Source organism: Salminus brasiliensis, chromosome 4 (genome assembly GCF_030463535.1).
Source record: "Salminus brasiliensis chromosome 4, fSalBra1.hap2, whole genome shotgun sequence".
NCBI lineage: Eukaryota > Metazoa > Chordata > Actinopteri > Characiformes > Bryconidae > Salminus > Salminus brasiliensis.
In genome coordinates, this window is record NC_132881.1 from 28,155,420 (window position 1) to 28,173,599 (window position 18,180).

General features: G+C 38.8%; 2 protein-coding genes across 3 annotated transcripts; both read right to left on the reverse strand.

Annotated features, from left to right (window-relative positions):
- Positions 1-651: 651 nt before the first annotated feature.
- On the reverse strand, positions 652-4,928 carry neff2 (neuronal intermediate filament family member 2). The gene is made up of 3 exons (XM_072677839.1): positions 3,501-4,928; positions 1,959-2,083; positions 652-1,789 (listed from the first exon to the last, which is right to left on the reverse strand). Exons 1-3 carry the CDS (start codon positions 4,485-4,487, stop codon positions 1,729-1,731), a joined length of 1,173 nt encoding a protein of 390 aa, XP_072533940.1. The 5' UTR covers positions 4,488-4,928; the 3' UTR covers positions 652-1,728.
- Positions 4,929-6,462: 1,534 nt separating this feature from the next.
- Positions 6,463-17,609, reverse strand: LOC140554640 (uncharacterized). 2 transcript variants are annotated; one of them, XM_072677845.1, is made up of 18 exons: positions 17,458-17,609; positions 16,979-17,022; positions 16,478-16,544; positions 15,049-15,257; positions 14,875-14,958; positions 14,721-14,789; positions 14,438-14,611; positions 14,204-14,353; positions 14,015-14,084; positions 13,823-13,913; positions 13,514-13,655; positions 13,315-13,419; positions 12,612-12,702; positions 12,341-12,491; positions 11,576-11,650; positions 10,971-11,073; positions 10,528-10,631; positions 6,463-10,349 (listed from the first exon to the last, which is right to left on the reverse strand). In XM_072677845.1, the coding sequence occupies exons 1-18, from the start codon at positions 17,483-17,485 to the stop codon at positions 10,232-10,234; spliced, it is 1,875 nt and encodes a 624-aa protein (XP_072533946.1). In that variant the 5' UTR covers positions 17,486-17,609; the 3' UTR covers positions 6,463-10,231. The 2 variants fall into 2 exon arrangements, with proteins under 2 accessions (XP_072533946.1, XP_072533945.1); XM_072677844.1 differs by having other exon boundaries at positions 16,472-16,544.
- Between the last annotated feature and the right edge of the window lie 571 nt (positions 17,610-18,180).

The window sequence follows — 18,180 nt, forward strand, 5'->3', positions numbered from 1 at the left end:
TGAATCATAATAAGAATAATAAATCATAATTTATTCTATATGAGAATACCAAATATATGGAAAGAAATCAATTATTTCTACATACACAAACACTGTAAACATCTTCTCCTGCTCATTTCTGGACATTAAAAATGCTTGTTCTGTCTGGTTGTGTTAAGGGCAAACACAGGAGACAATTTCGTCTCTTCCAAATAAAGGGTCGAAAAAGTAGAATGAAAGTATAAAGTAAATCAAACTGAGAATCAAAATGTTTTTTGTGTGTTTGACAGAAGCTGGTCACTCTCCACATAACCCAGACTAGTGAGTCAACCGGACTTCTCCACTAATTACATATGCGGTGTGGTGACTAACGGGCAGTGCTGGCCTTGCTCAAAGACATATTAGCATAGTTGTAGGGCAGTGGAGCTTTACAGTAATTTGAATGATAAAAACACCTTAAAGAGGTAAATAAAAAGATTTGGAATTACGCATTTTACTAATATTTTAGATTTGCTAAAATCTATATGGGAGAAACAGCAGTAAATGAATCTGATGAAACTGGGAACATTTTCAGGAAATTCTCTGAGTGAGAACAGAATCCATTGCATATGTTTTTCACATTTATTTACCGGACACTTCCTTAAGAGGAGCACTGATTAATCACACACAAAGGAAGATTTTTTGAAGTACTTTAATTCTGTAGGTATTGTTTTCAGGTGCAGAGTAATCAAGTCCAGCACCAGGCAGATCTGGGACTGGTGCTGAATGCGTCTCTGCTTATTTTATAATCCCACTACTTATTGGCTCAGTTTCTCATTGTTAAGATGGGCGGACAAAACAAAAGCAGATGAGAGCACACAGAATTGTACATCTTAATGACTAAATACTAAACCTGATTATAACAGATTCTTCATTTCCCATAACCGAAGTAAACACATTTCAAAAATGAACCAAAGGTTACAATATTAGAATGTAAGAGAACAGAAATGATAAGCAAATGAAGTGCCACGGCTTTAAATGGAACTTAGACATCTAACAGGCTTCTAACTTCTAATAGTCACTACAGTTACAGGTTTACGGAACAATATCCTGTTGGCAGATTCTGGGCTAAAAATCAGCGTATGAAAAAGTACACTGTCCAATGCCTAAAGCGACAGAGGTTTTCAGAAGACTCCACCTTCACAAACAATTGGTTAAGAGTTTGTGCAGAAGTGGCTCAATGGTCAATTGTGATTGGCACTTTTACAAGAACTGAGAACTGAGAATTTGCCAACGGGATATTGATCTCTGGCTGGGCAAGTGCTGCGGTCAGCTTTCTCTCCATGGGGCCATCTTGTTTCACTTAGAGTGTGAAGAAGAAGGGGGACGGTCATGGTGTACCTCTTGTGTAACACAAGGGCTCGTTTGTCTTCAAAGCTGCAATGTAGGTCGGTGTGTGGGCTTTAAGGGAATGGTAGGATGTCTGACGTTTAGGGTAAAGTACTGGAGTTGGAGGTTTGGGACAAGAGCTTAGAGGACTTTGGATAAGGAGTTAGTGTTGGGTTCTATGGGGTTAGAGGTTTGGTTAGAAGTATGAGGTATGAGTAGGGTGTGGATATTTGGGTAACAGGCATGTTTGCGAGAGACTGTAGGTGGGTGTTTAGCGTTAGTAGAGGACAGATGTTAGGGAGCAGGAGTGGGGGGGGGGTTGGGGCAGAAGGGCTGATGGTTGATGAAGCTTATCAGGATAAGGGTTTTGTAGGTTAGGGCTTAAGCCAAAGCTGGCAGGGAGTAATACGTCAGCCGAATCTCTTCCCCTTCCAGCAGTTTCCTGTAGAAATAAACATAATTACAATGCAGTCAAATCAAAGAGGGAACACAACACGGAGACTAAAAGACAGATTGTCTGCCTCCATATAGACACAGTATTTCTCATGCAAGCTAGAACTTCTTGAGAAAACTGTGGATTCAGTATTACTTAAACTGGGTGAGATTATTACTTGTAGGCTGCAATCTCGATGTCCAGAGCCATCTTCACGTTCAGCAGGTCTTGGTATTCCTTCAAGTACCTTGACATCTCCTCTTTGGCCTCAGAGATATTCTTCTCTAGATCACTTATCCTCTCCTATAAAACAAACAGCCCACTAAAATCACAGCGATAGTGACCTACAGATAAACATTGCCACTGAACATAGAAAATAGGTATCTCAGACCAGCCACACAGACGTTCCTGCATAAAATATCCATACATATATAAGGACATAGTCATAAAGAGTATCATGAATTGCACAACCTAATTGTCTGTGTGATAGACTTGAAGCTTGAAGCTGTTTTTTAAAGTAAGGTTCTGATGAATGATTCTTGACTGAAACAATAGAGCTGCTGTGCTGAACATTCAGTAGTAGGCGATTTCATGTAGGCTAAATTAATACCCACCACACGTCTGTGTACATCAGACCAGAATAGCTGAGACCATGATGTGATGATGTTACTATATTTAGAATCTGTGAACGTTAAGAGTAAAATGTTGGACATCGGCTTTGGTAGAATGAGTCAGCAGTCTGCCCCAGAATCTTCAGTTTACTGTAGCTGAATTGATTTTCTGGCCCTGTCTCAGCACAGCAAAAAACACAGAGCAATACTCTTCCACTGCTACATACACCTACAATAGCAAACAGCAGATTCTATTACAATACGGAGTACAATGTCATAATACTTATTCAGACTACAACCAATAGGCATGGCAGCTTTTATGTGCTACTATATGATTTGTCATCACAAAGAATAACAGAGGCAACAAGCATTGGCAGAAAGACATACTGCACTGCATATCCTGCACTGCACTGTCCTATAATGTACTCCACATCTTCCATATTCTTCTGCAGGTGCATAGAATACCAATCACTTGCTATGCCATGGAACCCTCTGGCTCTCTTATTCCCTCTCTTGAGATCATGCTGATAAAAAACTATAAAATGTCTAGAATGCTCTGTGATGCACTACATGTCCAGCAGTCTGTATGCACCTACACGTCCAGCATTTCTTCTGAACTCAAGGGTATTAACAGGGTGTTTGTCCTTTTTTTTTGCTGTAGTAACAGGGGAAGCGTTAAACCCCTCTAACTAACCTAAGGCTTCTGTGCAGCTGCTCCCAACAGCTCCAGTCTAGCTAAGTATTTGATTTCTGTGTTTATGCTGTCAGCAATGAATACACCAATGTATTGTTTCCTGCAGTACTAACTGATGGGGATCTCTAATTTGCAAGGTTCTAGTGGAAATCCTGTAGAGAATCCTGTACAGGATTTCTGTTTTTCTCTACAGTTTTTCATAAGGGTTGTGTTTGTACTAGCGGTTCTCAATAGAGGTCAAAAAATGCTCCTGTATTTTGTTTCCCTGCTCCAACATACCTGCCCTTTCTAAGTTCTTGTGAGTGTGGTGGAGGGGGAAAACACTAACGTGTGAGCTGCAAGAGTATTCCAGGACCACAATGACAAACTGCTGGAGTACAGAATACCATTGTCAAGTTTTTGTCCTATCAAATACCTGATACTTGGCCACTTCCTTGCCCTGTGTCTCCTCCAGCTCTCTCAGCTGTTCGTTCAGCGAGTTGATGACATTTCTCAGCGTCTCCACCTCAGCAGAGCAGGACAAGAGCATCCTCCGGTACTCTGCTGTCTCCTCTCGCACTGAGCGCACAGCCTCCTCCTGCTTGTCAGTGACCTGCACCACACTAGCCACCTTTCCCTGGAACCACACCTCGGCTGCCTGCTGGTTGCGCCTGGCCAGGCTCTCATACTGAGTGCGAATCTCCCTCAAAGCAGCCGACAGGTCTGGTCTGCTCATGTCCGGCTCCGCGGCGAGGCTGCTGCTGAGGCTGGCCGCCTGAAGCTGCACTCGCAGCCCCTCTTGTTCCTCAGCGAACACCTGCTTCAAGAAGGTCAGCTCCCGCTCCAGAGACACCACACTCATTCCAGCATCGTAGCTCCAAAGTGCTGCCCTTTCTGCCTCCTCCCTGGCGCGCTGAAACTCATCCTCGGCCTCCTCGCGCCGCCTTGCCTCCTCCTCCCAACGTTCCCTCAGCTGTGCATGCGCCTCCTGCAGCTCATCCCTCTGTGCCTCCATGCGTGCCTTGTCCTGGGCCTCCTGGCGGAGCTGCTCCTGGAGACCCCTCACCTCCTGCTGGTAGACCTGCTGCAGGCGGGATGGCTGACTCTGCCCGCGCCGCAGGGCCTCCAGCTGCAGCAGCAGCGCCCGGTTCTGCTGCTCCAGGCGCCGCACCTTCTCGATGTAGGAGGCGAAGCGGTTGTTCAGTCCCACGAGCTGCTCCCTCTCCTGAGCTCTCAGCCCCAGCAGCTCGGAACACACCACAGTCACGTCATTCTTCTCCCAGCGCCCAGTTGGCTCTGACTTCAGCATCCGCCGAGAGGAAGAGGAGGAGAGAGGGGCCTGAGAGAAGCGGTAGACGCTGGAGTGGTTGTCCCAGCGTCGGAACAGGATGGAAGAGGAGGGAGTAAAAGTGTCGTAGCTCATGATGGATTTTTTTCTTTTTTGGTTAGTTTTTAAATTATGTTAATATGAAGAGTTTTTTTATTGAGAAGTTTTTTTTTAAGTCCCCCTTGTTCTGCACACCATCGGTGGAGATGAACCGGCACTGCACCAGTTCAGAAAATACTGCAGAGCAGCATGCTTTATAGAGGACACACAAGCAGGCTCCCACACTCTCTCTGACACACACACACACACACAGCTCCTTCTCAGCCTCAGCCAATAAGGTGCATGGCATTGCAGTACAGCTGGAGGTTGATCTTGTGGTTCTCTGTTTTTCAGAAACATATTTGAAAAGGAAGGGCAGAGTTTCCCTTTTCGTAAAGAAGCCGGCACACCAGACTACACATTTTATAGCAGCCAGCACTTCATAAGGCACACTCTAAAGCAGCCAGCACACCAACCGGTACACCTATCCACACATCCTAAAGCGGCTATGTCAACCTGCACAATTTGTAGCAGCCGGCATTTCAACCTACACATCTCAAAGCAGTTGAGAGTTCATTTACATATATCTGCCTTATAGGAATAGTAGCATAACAGCTTGCCATCTGGACCAGGTTTTGAAAAGACATTTAGGCTTTTGAAGGGCTTCTAAAAAAGATGCAATCCAATCCAATCCAATTTGTTTTTCTCTAAAATACTTTATTCATTTTTCTAGTTGAAACCAGTTTAATGTGCTTCATATGAAACATCACAATATTAGTGTAAATTACGTGTCATTTTAATTGTAAAAATACCACAAAGGTATTTTTATGTTTGTATTATAAGATTCATAGTATTATAAATAAATAAATAAGTTTCAATTTATTTAATAGGCTGGGGGTTGTTGATGTACAGGGGAGACTTAAAATAATGCATTTTTGTTGGATCATTGTCTTCCTTATCCTTATTTTGTTTCCAGTTTAAAGTTTAGGAAATCTTGGAAACAGAATTCAGAATTCCTGCCACAAATAACAAGTCCATACCATGAGGCAGCAATCCGTGCCCAGAATATCCTACTACCACCACCATCAGGTTTAAATGCTGGTATGATATTTCTGAGTAAAGCATTTCCCTTTACACTAGATACAGAGGTATGAAAATGTTTGGGCACTCTTGATCAAAATGTTACTGTGAATAGAAGCAATGATTTATAAGAGACAGAACTAAAGATCACATTTCTTTTTATTAAGCCCACCTCTCTCTTTTACAGTCTAAAACCAAAAAAGGGAAAAGACTGAAGCAAATTTTATCCACCTGCTGTCATGGTTGTGAACCATACACCACCACAAGACCAGACAAGGAGCGCTGAACCAAATTGACTACTTTTACACAGAACACCTGAGACTAACAAGAGGGCAGGGCTAAAAAGGAGACACAGGTGGGAACACTAATGACAAGGCGGGGCTAAGGTGAAGACAAGGAACAAACACAGAGCCATATGCTCAGGAGCACATGGGGCAAACCAAAATAAAGTGACAGACAGGCAGGAACTAGACAAAAGCGTGCCACCTGCATGGCCAGTAGCCTACTTAGTAACAACCCCTTTGGCAAGTTTACCAGTTAGTTTGACCCTGACCTGAAGGGAGACGCCAATGGATATAACAAGGCACCAGCAGCAGAAGCTGGGGGTTATTTTCTTGTCACTGAGTGTAGGCTGATGAGACGTGATGACCAGATGTTAGCCACAAAGCTGATGGAATCGCCAGTCTTTTATAGCTTTTGATCACAACCTGGACTGTATATATATATTTTTTTGCTATGATTTTTGTCCTTTTTTTAAGTACTCTTCAGAAACCTCTAGACCATTCCACAAAAAAAAAGATGTCAGTGACATCACATCACACATAAAACATATATAACATAAGAACTACATCATTTATTTTATATATATATATATATATATATATATATATATATATATATATATATATATATATATATATATATATATATATATATATATAACATCATACATTTTTATTAATAATCAGACAGCTTCTTTTGTCAAGGTCCAAATACATCAACAAACATATATAGACAGAGAAGTGTGTTTTCTTCTATTAAACTTTTTTAACCAGGTAGTTTGGCGTCTGTGTGTGGGAGATGGTTGGGTTGTGAGCGCTTTGGCTTTGGTGGGTGATGGATGGAATGTGGGGTACGCTAACTGTCTTTTTCACTTAGTCTTTTTCTCTCTCCAGCGCGATGTGTGGACGCGTCCTATAAGGGGTGAATGCTACCCTCTGTGTTTTCATTAAGGTCCGGTAGTAGTAGGTAAGTTAGTAGGTTAGCCATTTGTGTTTTTTATTGCTTTGGCACTGTCCTTAGTTCCCCTTAGTTGTTGGCTGGGTGTAGTAGTGCATCCCAGTCTGAATATAGTGGAAAAGCTTCATTTGAAGCTTACTTTGAAAACATTGTCATTATTAGCTCGTGAACATCAGAAACTAATTTTCTTGGCTTATTAGACTTTCATATTTTTGACATCTCCACAAAACTTCAGTAGATCAGTGCAGTGTGACATGGTGGCACCGCTGAGATGTTAGAGAAGCTGGGCTTAAACATGGCTTTCAGGTCTTTTAAGTTAGCTATCTTCCCCATGTGTGTAGTTGTGTACTAAACTAGACTGAGATGTACAGTACTTATACTATACAGTTTGACCAGTATACTTTAGGTGACCCCTTAGTCACCTTATGTAGGCCTACTATCTACTTCTCTCATACTGCTTAATGTTTCTTATGTGTAAATACTATCCTCTTGTATTGTGATTTCAGTGCAATATTGTTGTACTTTGTTATGAATAAAGCGTTGACTAATTGTGATCATGCTGTTGTCCGTATAATTTCCTTCCTGTGCCATGTTACATCCCCCCTACTCCTAGATAAAAGTTTATGTAGAAGACAATCAAGAGATCAGACAGAATTAAATAAATCTCTCATATCAAGTCCATTCATACCAGTCATATAGCCCAGACTGTGACCATGTTTTGTAAAGTTTGGTTGGGTGGGTGTTTTTTTTTTTTTTTTTTTTGTTTTTGTTTTATTATTTTGTGTATCCGTATGTTGACGGATTTGCGCCACTCAAACTGCTTCACCTGGCTGGTCAGTGATAACGTTGCTTAAAAAAAAAAATGTAATCCATACTTCTATGTCCCCCAAAAGAACACTTCTGCTGCCTTTTCTGGAATTCTACCATCTATAGGCAGGAAAGACTGAAGAGGTGTAGAACTGGGAGACTGCAACAGTGCACCCCTATTGGGTAGTTCAGGTCTCAAACTAGATATACTGAAACCCCTACCCCTGAACTAATCTAATCTAATAAAATGTCTATTCTGGTATGCTTCCCCTTTCTACTCTCTCTACCAGTATGCCATCAAACACCACTCTTCCAACACTCATTCTCCTCATAATGCTACTGTGTACGTGTATATGTAGATAAAATGGTAGAAAGGCTAAAGCATCCACTCTAGAGCATTTTATAGTGGAGTATGTAAGTACAACTACCCTCCACAGAAATGGGAAAATTAGTCATATGCCTGTTCTATTGTTGCAAAACAAAAGCTACTGTGGACTTCTATGTGTAGATGACAAGTGTATCATGAACTAGCTACAATGTATGTGGTTAATTTGGTCAGTCAGTATGAGCTCTACCTCATACTTGTAGCTTGATCACATGGATCACCACAAAATCACCTTTTCTCTCTTATGTTGGAAGATTTTTTTTTTTTAATTTATAAAACATTTATACAATTTCTGAATTATAAAGAAAGCAGACATACATGTAATGAAAATACAAACATTGTGAATAAGGTCTATTATTGGGTTCATTCTGATTGGTAGGGCTAGATTCAGGTCTGGGTCATTATTCATTTTGGAACTGGCCTATAGTACGTAGTAAAAAGAAGTAATATTTACCACATGCAAAAGCTTCCTAAAATTTACCCTATTACCATTGCACAGGCATGTGCATTAGTCACCATCCATGCTACACTCTACTACTAATTACTATTCGTTATTTTTAATACAATATATTATTTTTAAGTAATCCTAAACCTTTCACGGTTAAATTAACTCAACTCATCTTTGAGTTGGATCAACTAATAGAGTTTAGTCTGCTATCATTTGCCAATAGATAGTGACTGGCCCATGCAAGTAATCTTTTTTATTCAATAATAAATCTCCTACTGATGTTTCTCAACAGATTTTTGCAGTACAACTTCTTTAAGAAAAATACCTTTCATATTGCCGCCTGGCATCATTTACTTGAGTTTTGGGGCAGTCTGTGAGTTAAGGGTCAAAAATACTGCTTTTGAGATGGAGTTTATAAATGTCTAAAAATCTATTTGCTATAAATAAGCATATGTTATTCATATTAAACAATGGTACATTCCTACCTCCTGTATCTGATAAGATTTTTGTAAGTAAACCTAACTTTTACTGATAAAGTACTGGTCATATGGATTGATTAATTAGTAATAAAGTGGATGAGAAACTGAATTTTAGGACCTGCCACAGAACAATTTGTAGGAAAAGAGAGTGTTGAACTGAACAAGTATTTAATTTACTTTAATTTACTTCTTTTTGTTTGCATAAACTGACAGAGTACAAAACTGAAATGGGTGCATGATTTCTTAGAATTAACTCTGGCTTAGGTACATGGTTGTCCAAACTAGTGTCGTGCACAATACCTGATTCAACCCAGTTGTTATTTACAAGTGAGTTTACCAAACGGGTGGACGCAAGTCTTCCACAACTAGAATTGACTATTTGCAGCATACTTTTTCCGTCCTGTGTCAGTCCTGTGTGACTCAATTTTTGAAATCCACACTAGCAGTAACATTAACAGAATTAAACAGAACCTGGGACAAAAGACCTTCAAACAAATGTAGTAGTTTGGCTCTATTGCTTACGCCTCCACTTAAGACATGAAGAATAAAAAGGCAGCGACAATTCATCTGTTGATTTGTGTAATCAAAAGAAAAAGGGTAAAAAAAAACAAAAAAAAAAACATCTACACTGAGTATGGAACATACAGTAGATTGATTATTTGTTTAACAGAACTAAACATTACAATTTTGACATGTTTATTATATTTTATAATAAATGTTTGGCCATTTTCATTTGATTAATTTGACTCGATTAGTAATGATTAAATCAGTACATAAAACAATACAGAAGACAAAGAGAAAAAGAAATCCTTTACATGGCCTAATAAAGACAAACAGTTTCTGAAGATTCCGATTTAAGACATAGTGTACAAGTGTAAAATAAGAGTTTAAGACGAAGTGTAATTAAAACTAAACCTTCATAGAAAAATAAAAGTAATTTAACACTCAAAGTGCAAGAACTGAAACATCTGCAGTGAGCTTGCCTTTAATCCAATTACTAATGGCAAAGAACCCAGACTGTAGATTGGTTTCAAGCACTTTTTGAAAAGAGCAAAAGATTACATAATTGTGGTATATGGGTATTGTGTTAGAGCAAAGCTGCCCACACAGTGAATGCAACATTAGAGAGGGCCTTTAGGTAGGAACCACAGAAAATGCAAGAAAGTTAGTCTTTGACTCGTTATGATTGTCGTCATTACGGAAATACAGTTTTCTGAGAATCTCAGCAGTACAGCAGCAATTACTTCTAATCTGTTCAGATGTATCCAGTAATTACACATCTCTTAACTCAATATAAGAGATTATGTTCAGTTGTGATTTCTGGATTAACATTAAATTTCTCTGGTAACATCAGAGAAATACATCAAAATGTAGCATTGGCTCGATCAATGCCCTTGTGCTCTGGCACATGTCTGTAGGCACAGCGATTACTCTTAATGCAGCCTGTGGTCCTCCAGAAATAACACTCATCAGGCAACTTACTGCAAAGCAAGAAAGAAACATAAAATAACAAAAAAAAAGATCAATTCTATATAACTAAGAAATTTAATAAAACAAACAAAAAAAAAAAACACATTACATTTCTAAAAACTTGCTTAGCAGTTTACAAGGACAAATAATAACTTGTGGATCAGGGGTCATTATTTTACATTTACTTACTTTACTTTCCCAGTATCTGTTGACGCAGCTTTGGATGCGCCAAGGTGTGTGTGTAGTCTGTCAGGATAACGCACCACCAGAGAAGTCCCTGCAATAGCATAACCCTGCAATCCACACGCACACAAGTACACAAATAAGCCAAAACACATGCAAACATACTTAAACCAATTACACTGCAGTCATACCTCAGCATAACACTTCAGTCCTTGAGGGACAGTGTCCAGCACAGTCTGAGGAGTTCCCTGCTCAAACACCCGGTTTAATTAATCAGTTTCACTGGTTTAGTTGGTGTTTTTAAAGAGGAAAGTCCCCAAAATATGCTGGACAAGCTTCATCCAATCCACACCATGACTTATTAGATTGTGCTTCTCATCCATGTCCGGCAATTTTATGACAACATATGGTAGTTACCTATTAGCCATATAAATCAACCAGAAACTTACATGCATATCTCGGATGGCTTTCTCACAGTGCTCTTTGTTGGTGTAGTTGACAAAAGCACAGCGTCTTGCCTGCAGTACTCTTACACTATGCACTGGCCCAATCCTGTGTTTTATTAATATGGAGAGAAGAAAAAAGGGGATGCGGTGGGGTGTTAAACTACATTTAAAAATGTAATCTTAAAACATTCTTTTGTAGATTATTTTCACTACAGTCATAACTATTTGAACTATTTAGAAACATTGTGAAAGAGTAGAGAGTTGTTTGTTGTTTCTTCTGAAAACAAAAGGTATTAAAGAGTTTATCCCGTTGTTAGAGTAACTGTCTAGACTTTCTACTAGATTTTTTGGCATTGCTGCGAGAATTTGACTACAGGTACTACTTGTCTACAGGGACTAGGAAGTGCAAAGTAAAATAGCTGAACGCATTCATTAGAAGGGGTGTCCACAAACAGCTGGGTATTTGGTATTTTAACCATGTCAAGGCTGAGTGGCAATTAATAATAACTTTAGAAATGTTGATGGGAACAAAAAAAAAAACAAAAAAAAACAAAACAAAAAAAAAAAAAACACACTGAATCAATATCATTGAGAAAGCCATAACTTACGCCTTAAACAGCTCATAGATTTTTGACTCCGATATTTCAGGCACCAAGTCTCCAACCCAGATGGGAAACAACTCTCTGTAGGGAATATACACACACACACAAACCTTTAGGATCAATGTATATAGACACAGAGCATCATCTATCCATGTACGCATTGATGTGTTAATGGATAGATGATGGCCCTGCAACTTATGCAGAATGCAGTAGCACAGGTCTTCTTCAACGTTACTAAGTTTAGACAGGTCACTCCACTGCTGCGTTTTTTTCCACTGGCTTCCTGTAGCAGCCTGCATCAGATTCAAAACCCTGACGCTGGCTTACAAAGCTAAGAATGGCCCATCCCTTCTGTACTTGATTGCAATGATCAAAAGCAAATCTGCACCAAGAGCCCTTCAAGCTTCAAGTCGGCTTGACCCATGGATTTTAAGGGATGGCGGAAGACAAGCGTCCAGACTTTTTTCTGTCCTGATACCGAAGGGGTATAACAAACTTCCCCTGGGTGTCCGAACACCAGAGGCACTCGCTGTCTTCAAACACAGACTGAAGACCCACCTCTTCCGAGAATACTTGGGTACTATGTCTGAGTACTATGGTCTCCATATTGACTTGTTTTTAGCAGTATCTAAGCTTAGAGGCATCTTTGAATTTTTAGTCTATTCAAACTAGCTGAGATTATTCTTGGGTAAATATCCAAGCACTTTTGTAAGTTTCTCTGGATAAGAGTGTCTGCTAAATGCCCTAAATGTAAATGATGAAAATTCTTACTGGGGAGTGGATCTGACTGCTGTGTTGACTCTAGGCTGGTTCTGAGAGACTTGTCTGAGTGGTACTTTAGGAGGATGAGACTTTCTCTCTGCAAATACCCATCCCTCTTCAGAAGACACTTCATTAGGCATAGAGGCAGCTGCAAAACTGCCTGCAAAGAAGAACAGGACAACAATGAAGAAATCTCTTCATTCAGAAATCTGTGTATGAAAATGGTGTGACCATAGAATGATTAAGAATGAACACTGTGTCCAAGTAGGAATGATCTTACCCTGCAGCCCAGACAGAGCTTCTAAGGCTTTTGCTACTGTTCCATGTATAATCAGAGCATTTGAACTTTGCTCTCGAGTGAAGCCCATATCCTGTACACAAAGAGCAAAACATGTTACAGACAAGTGTAAATGAGCGGTTACTTTATATATATTTTTTTATAATGTGAACTTCACAAAACCTTTATTTAATATTTAATTGGCACTATATTGTGATAAAACTGTGATATAATATGTAATGAGCTTATTTCACACTTTGTTTTAATAAGCCTGAAAAACAGTATAAGTTTAACCCCCTACTATAAAGCAAGGGGACTGTGTGACAGTTTTATACTAAAACTGGCATGTGTGAACAAAGTTTAATGACTTAAGAGAAGTTTAGCTCAGTGAATCACTGGGAGACAGAAGAATGATGAATGTTTTCTGGTTTAACTGCATTAGTTTCAGGACACCTGAAACTTCTAACTTAACTGTTTCACTTCTAACTTAACTGACACATTTTTGCATATCACCATTTCCTTTTATTTGTATTTCCTTTCACCGAGAGCCATACTGTGAGATGCACTTAACAGTTTCCTCAAAATGCAATTATTGTATATTGTGCAGCTTGATTATTAGAAAAACTGACCTCTACATAAACATTAAAATATACATAATAAATAAATAATAATAACAACATTAACAATAATAATAAATCTTACTTACCATTAACTGCATTATCTGTACTCTCATCAGCTCCTGAGCAGCATCGGTACAGGAGCTGTCCAATTTTAAAACTTCCTTATAGATCAGACTAGCATCATAGTATCTCTAAAACATGGGAAGAGGGGTATGAAAAACTAGATACATGGGAAAGCAAAATTTGCCATGTGTCCTTTGAACTGAACTGCAAAAGCAACTGTACCTTAAGTCCAACCAGTGCTTTGCCTTTCCTGTAGAGTCCTTTAATCCATGTGGGGCTCAAAGACAGAGCAAGATCAGCATCTACTAAAGCCTTCTCATATTGTTGCATTTTCTCATAACAAAAGGAACGATTCCCGAACAACCTGTCAGACACACCCAGAGCATTATTTATTTGAACTGCTTTGTGAAGAAACACAGACACCTTTACATGAAGAATCTCTCTTAAGTGCTATATGTAAAGCGCTGCAAATAATGCAACTTAAAAGTAACAATGCAATATATATTAGTGCTAAACAACATTGACACTTACTTAAACTCTTTAGGATTGTGTTTAATAGCATCAGTAAAATACTTCACAGCCATATCAAGGTTCCCTGCTGCAGCATATTCGTTACCCTTCGCTGAAAGTAAAAGGGAAAAAAAACAAAACAAAAGAAATAATACGATTACAAATAACAACTGGACTTAGTCTAAATCCAATCATATCCAGTAATAAACATACTTGCTAGCATCAGACTCTTTGTAACAAAGTCATGTGTCACTCTAGAGTCCTCCTGCTCCTCACTTTTATTCTGTGGGCAAGACATTTAAAGAGAGGGGAGAGAAGGGAGAGAGTGGGGGGTGACATTAAGTAATTTTTTTTTTCTCATCAACTATTTTACTCATCTTTAAGGATCGAAAACAAACAAACCTTAAGCTGGGGCCCTGCTGTAGTTGTCTTTTTTGCCCCATGTTTCCTGGAGTTCTCTTCTTTTTTCTCTTTTCTGTCAAGTTTCTGTTCTAGTTTCCGTTTAGCGATGGCTGCTGCATTGGTCACAAAGCAGCTGTTCATGTCTAGCTCCTGAAACCCATACATTGAAGCATTCTGACTATAAACTATGCAGGCATACATGAACATGGTTCAGAATGTAGGAAACAAACCAACCTCTGGTTCATCAGCTTCACTCTCTTTATCATTATTTTCATCAGAACTGTTGCTGCTCTCTGTAGCTACATGGGGACCAGGGTCAGGAGGTACAGGTGCATTGTTATTTGTTTTATTCTTTTTTCCTTTTACTTCTTTTACTGCAGGTTTAGATTTCTCTGAAGCCAGATCAACCTACCCAAACACAGCAAAAAAAACAAACAAAAAACAAACGTTAATATACATGTGGTTTGGAAGCATAGCCATGGCAGCCAGATATACATTAGCATGCACTTTAGCCAACCTTTTTGCTTTTATCTTTATCTGCATTTTCTTTTTCTAACTTTTCCAGCCGCCGTCTCTCACGCTGTCTCTGTAAGACACCAGAAAGAATATTCAAAGGCTGGGACAAAAATTCAGCAAATTCATCATCCAACATAAACAGTCCAAGATGTTACCATTTTCTTCTGTTTTTTCTTCTCTGCCTTTTTCTTAATTTTTTCCTCTTCATCTACGAGTTCTTTAGCATTTTTTGCAGCCTCCTGAAAACACAAAATCCACAACCCATGTAGCAACCAGCTCTTATTGGGCACACAGATTTAAAACCTGAATGGTATGAATACAGCACTCACCTCTGGAGAAACACGTGTGGCTGTTTTAAAACAGGGTATTGCAGGCAGTGATTTTGGAATTCCTCGATCCAAAAACTTTGGAGTGAAACCACAGTATCTACTGTTGTGACTGCCGAAACCACCATCATAATCATCATCATCTTCATCATCATCATAGTCATCTGAAGATTCCACATACTCTACAAACTCAGTAGGGTAGTGAGTTACACCTGAAAAGTAACACCTGTTAAGTTTGTTTGCACTTTAGCCTTGTTCATACTTCCAAAGGTTTTGCCCTTTAGTCATTTCTACCAAATAGAATGAAATAATAAACAGTGAAAACTAACCAGCCTATTTGTAATTTGACTTTAAAACAATATACAAGTAATATAAGACAAGAGACAATCAGGGCAAACAAAAATACAGTTTTCAAATAAACACTCATTGTACCTGTGTGGAAAAAGTAATTTCCTTTGTTACTCCATCAAATCTGGATGACAGCTGGGATCAGTTAAATTAGCCACAGCATTCACAACTTACTAACATAATCTTTGGGCTAGGATCTTGGTCATGATAATTACATATGTATATGCTAGAGAAGTAACTGTACACTAAAGTCAGTTCACACTAAGTTGTGTGTGCACACTTTTGGTACAAATGCAATACAACAAATGCAAAAGAAACAAACCCTAGCCTCCCAAACGCATACACTAGACATTTTCTTTTATAAAAGAAAAAGTTGCCAAAAATAAATGGTAACTACGGACAAAGGGATTTGGATTGGGGCCATGATTCTTACACCAGTGAGTTTGCGGCACATGGCAAAAGCAATCTTTTACAAGAGCATGTACTTCAAGCGGAGTCATGTGAATAGTAGTGTGGGACTGGGACCAGAGTGTAACTTCTACTACTGTCTGTTCAAAGTCAGTGAAAAGAAACCAAGGATACCAAACACTTACATTGTGAGGGATAAGATCTATATACACTTTATCTAAACCAAGGTTAAAAACAGATCAATCATAAACCAAACTGGAATGTGAAATATATGTTATAAAAAAATATAATAAAACAATAAAGCATATTTCCACTTTGTCCAATTCCAATCATACAACCCTAATCTAAACTAATATGACCTGGAATATTCATTTAACAGAAACAGCATAGGAAAAGAGTTTACAATTGGACTAAGGTTAAGGTTATCTGGCTAACAGAAATCCTGCCTTTAAAAATAACCCCCTGGTATACAAGACTTGCACAGACCTACACCTTTCTGTTGGGGACAATAAAAGTGCTGACAAGTTTTTGATGAGAGCGTTTTTGCCAAGAAGTCAGACTTTTCTTTCTGCATTGCAAAGCAGTGTGTCCAAAAAAATTATAAACTACCGAATATAACCAAACATGCCCCTCAACCCTCAATAAAAACAACAGAAAACTTAAATCTTACCCATACCATAGGGGAAAGCATCTAACAGATTGTATCCTACACCTCTTCCATTGATTATGTCCACTACAGTCTCCTGTGGAAGGTTAAGAGATTAAATTTGAATGAAAAGAACAAACCTTAAACAAGATCAAATAATGTGTTTGCTTTAATGCTTTAACTCTAAATATCCAGAACCTTAACCAATGTGGTCCAGAAGAGTGAGCAGTTAAGTCAAAGTAGAACAACTTATTTTTCTTCTTAATCTCAAACGTAGTTAACGAGACACACAACTCTACTTTACGTTTGCTTTAGTTTATGTAGCTACTGAAGATAGGTAGCTATCTAATGAAAGATAAGAACCGTTGCGTGTCTATTTACAGTATTAGCTATACTGTCATATCATATGTTTTATGAGCCACATAACTCCAGTAAACAACGCTTGGTCGACTGATTAGGTCTGGGCTTAAAGGGAATTCAAGGTGCATTTGATTTCAGACCAACAACTTCTTTATATAAAGGCATACTTACACGGGTCTGCATGATGCGCATGTTTTCACGCATACGGAAGTAATCTGAAAAAAAATGGAAATACGTAATGGCAATTAAAGACGAACCACATACGGCTAATCCCGAATAATGTTCTTCACAAGGCATGAGAACAGTACCAGTGTCTACCAGAGCTATAGCTAACTGCTGCAGGGGGGGGTTCCAAATCTTTCTACAGCCATGAAAACGGTGTGTACGCAATGCTACGACGCGGCCAGCGAAAACAACACTTCGACGACCGAGACAAAACAGTGCCAATAAAACCCATATATAACATAAGGCAACAATATAACCTAATAGCGAACTTATCTGAGTGTCAGACGTTTAATCAATCCGATTTTAGGATATCTCGTGTTAGCTATGACACTCATTTCGCTAGCAAGCTAACGTTAGCTAAAGTTTGGGGAAACTAGCTAGAACAGTAGGGTGTATAGGCATTGCCTCCAGAAATAAATACTTACCAGGTACCAGGTACTCCCTTTTAGACATTATTTTGTGTATATATTGAGATATATATAATTGGAAATTTATAGAGAATTTATTGATAGCAGAAGTTTACGCAGGTCTCCCCAACTTCAGCATTATCTGAGTCCGCCTAACGTTTCCTTTTTACCTCGCCTTTGAACAGTGCCGTGTGCGCACGCGCCGCACGTCTTTCGGGCCGCTCCTCCAGAAGTTCCAGTTCTGCCTCCTCGCTGCGGAGAACCGAAACTAATAAGACACGTTGAAAGCTAACTAACAAGAAAATTGTCCATTTATATTAGTCGATATAAACCACAATTTCCCTAGTATATTTCCCAAATAAATACAAACTTACCCATAGGCTTAACTATTAATAGGAATATAATATTCAATAGGGTACATGTATTAATAATATCAACCACAAGAACTACTTTCATTTCACCACCGTGTTTCGAAACCTTTCAAATGTTTTCCCGCGTTTCGGTACGCGATAAGTACAAGCTGCTGATCTATTTTCTATGAAAAAAATCACACAATTTCTATTGTTACATGCAAAAAACATAAACACAACACAATGACATACAATATTATTTGAATCAATTGTTCTTTGCACAACTATGTCTATTTTCATGGTTATATATAGTTAAATTAGAAAAGTTAAAAAGTAAATTAGTAAATTAAAAAGTATTATGTTTTAAACTTTTTTTCTCGATTATCTGTCA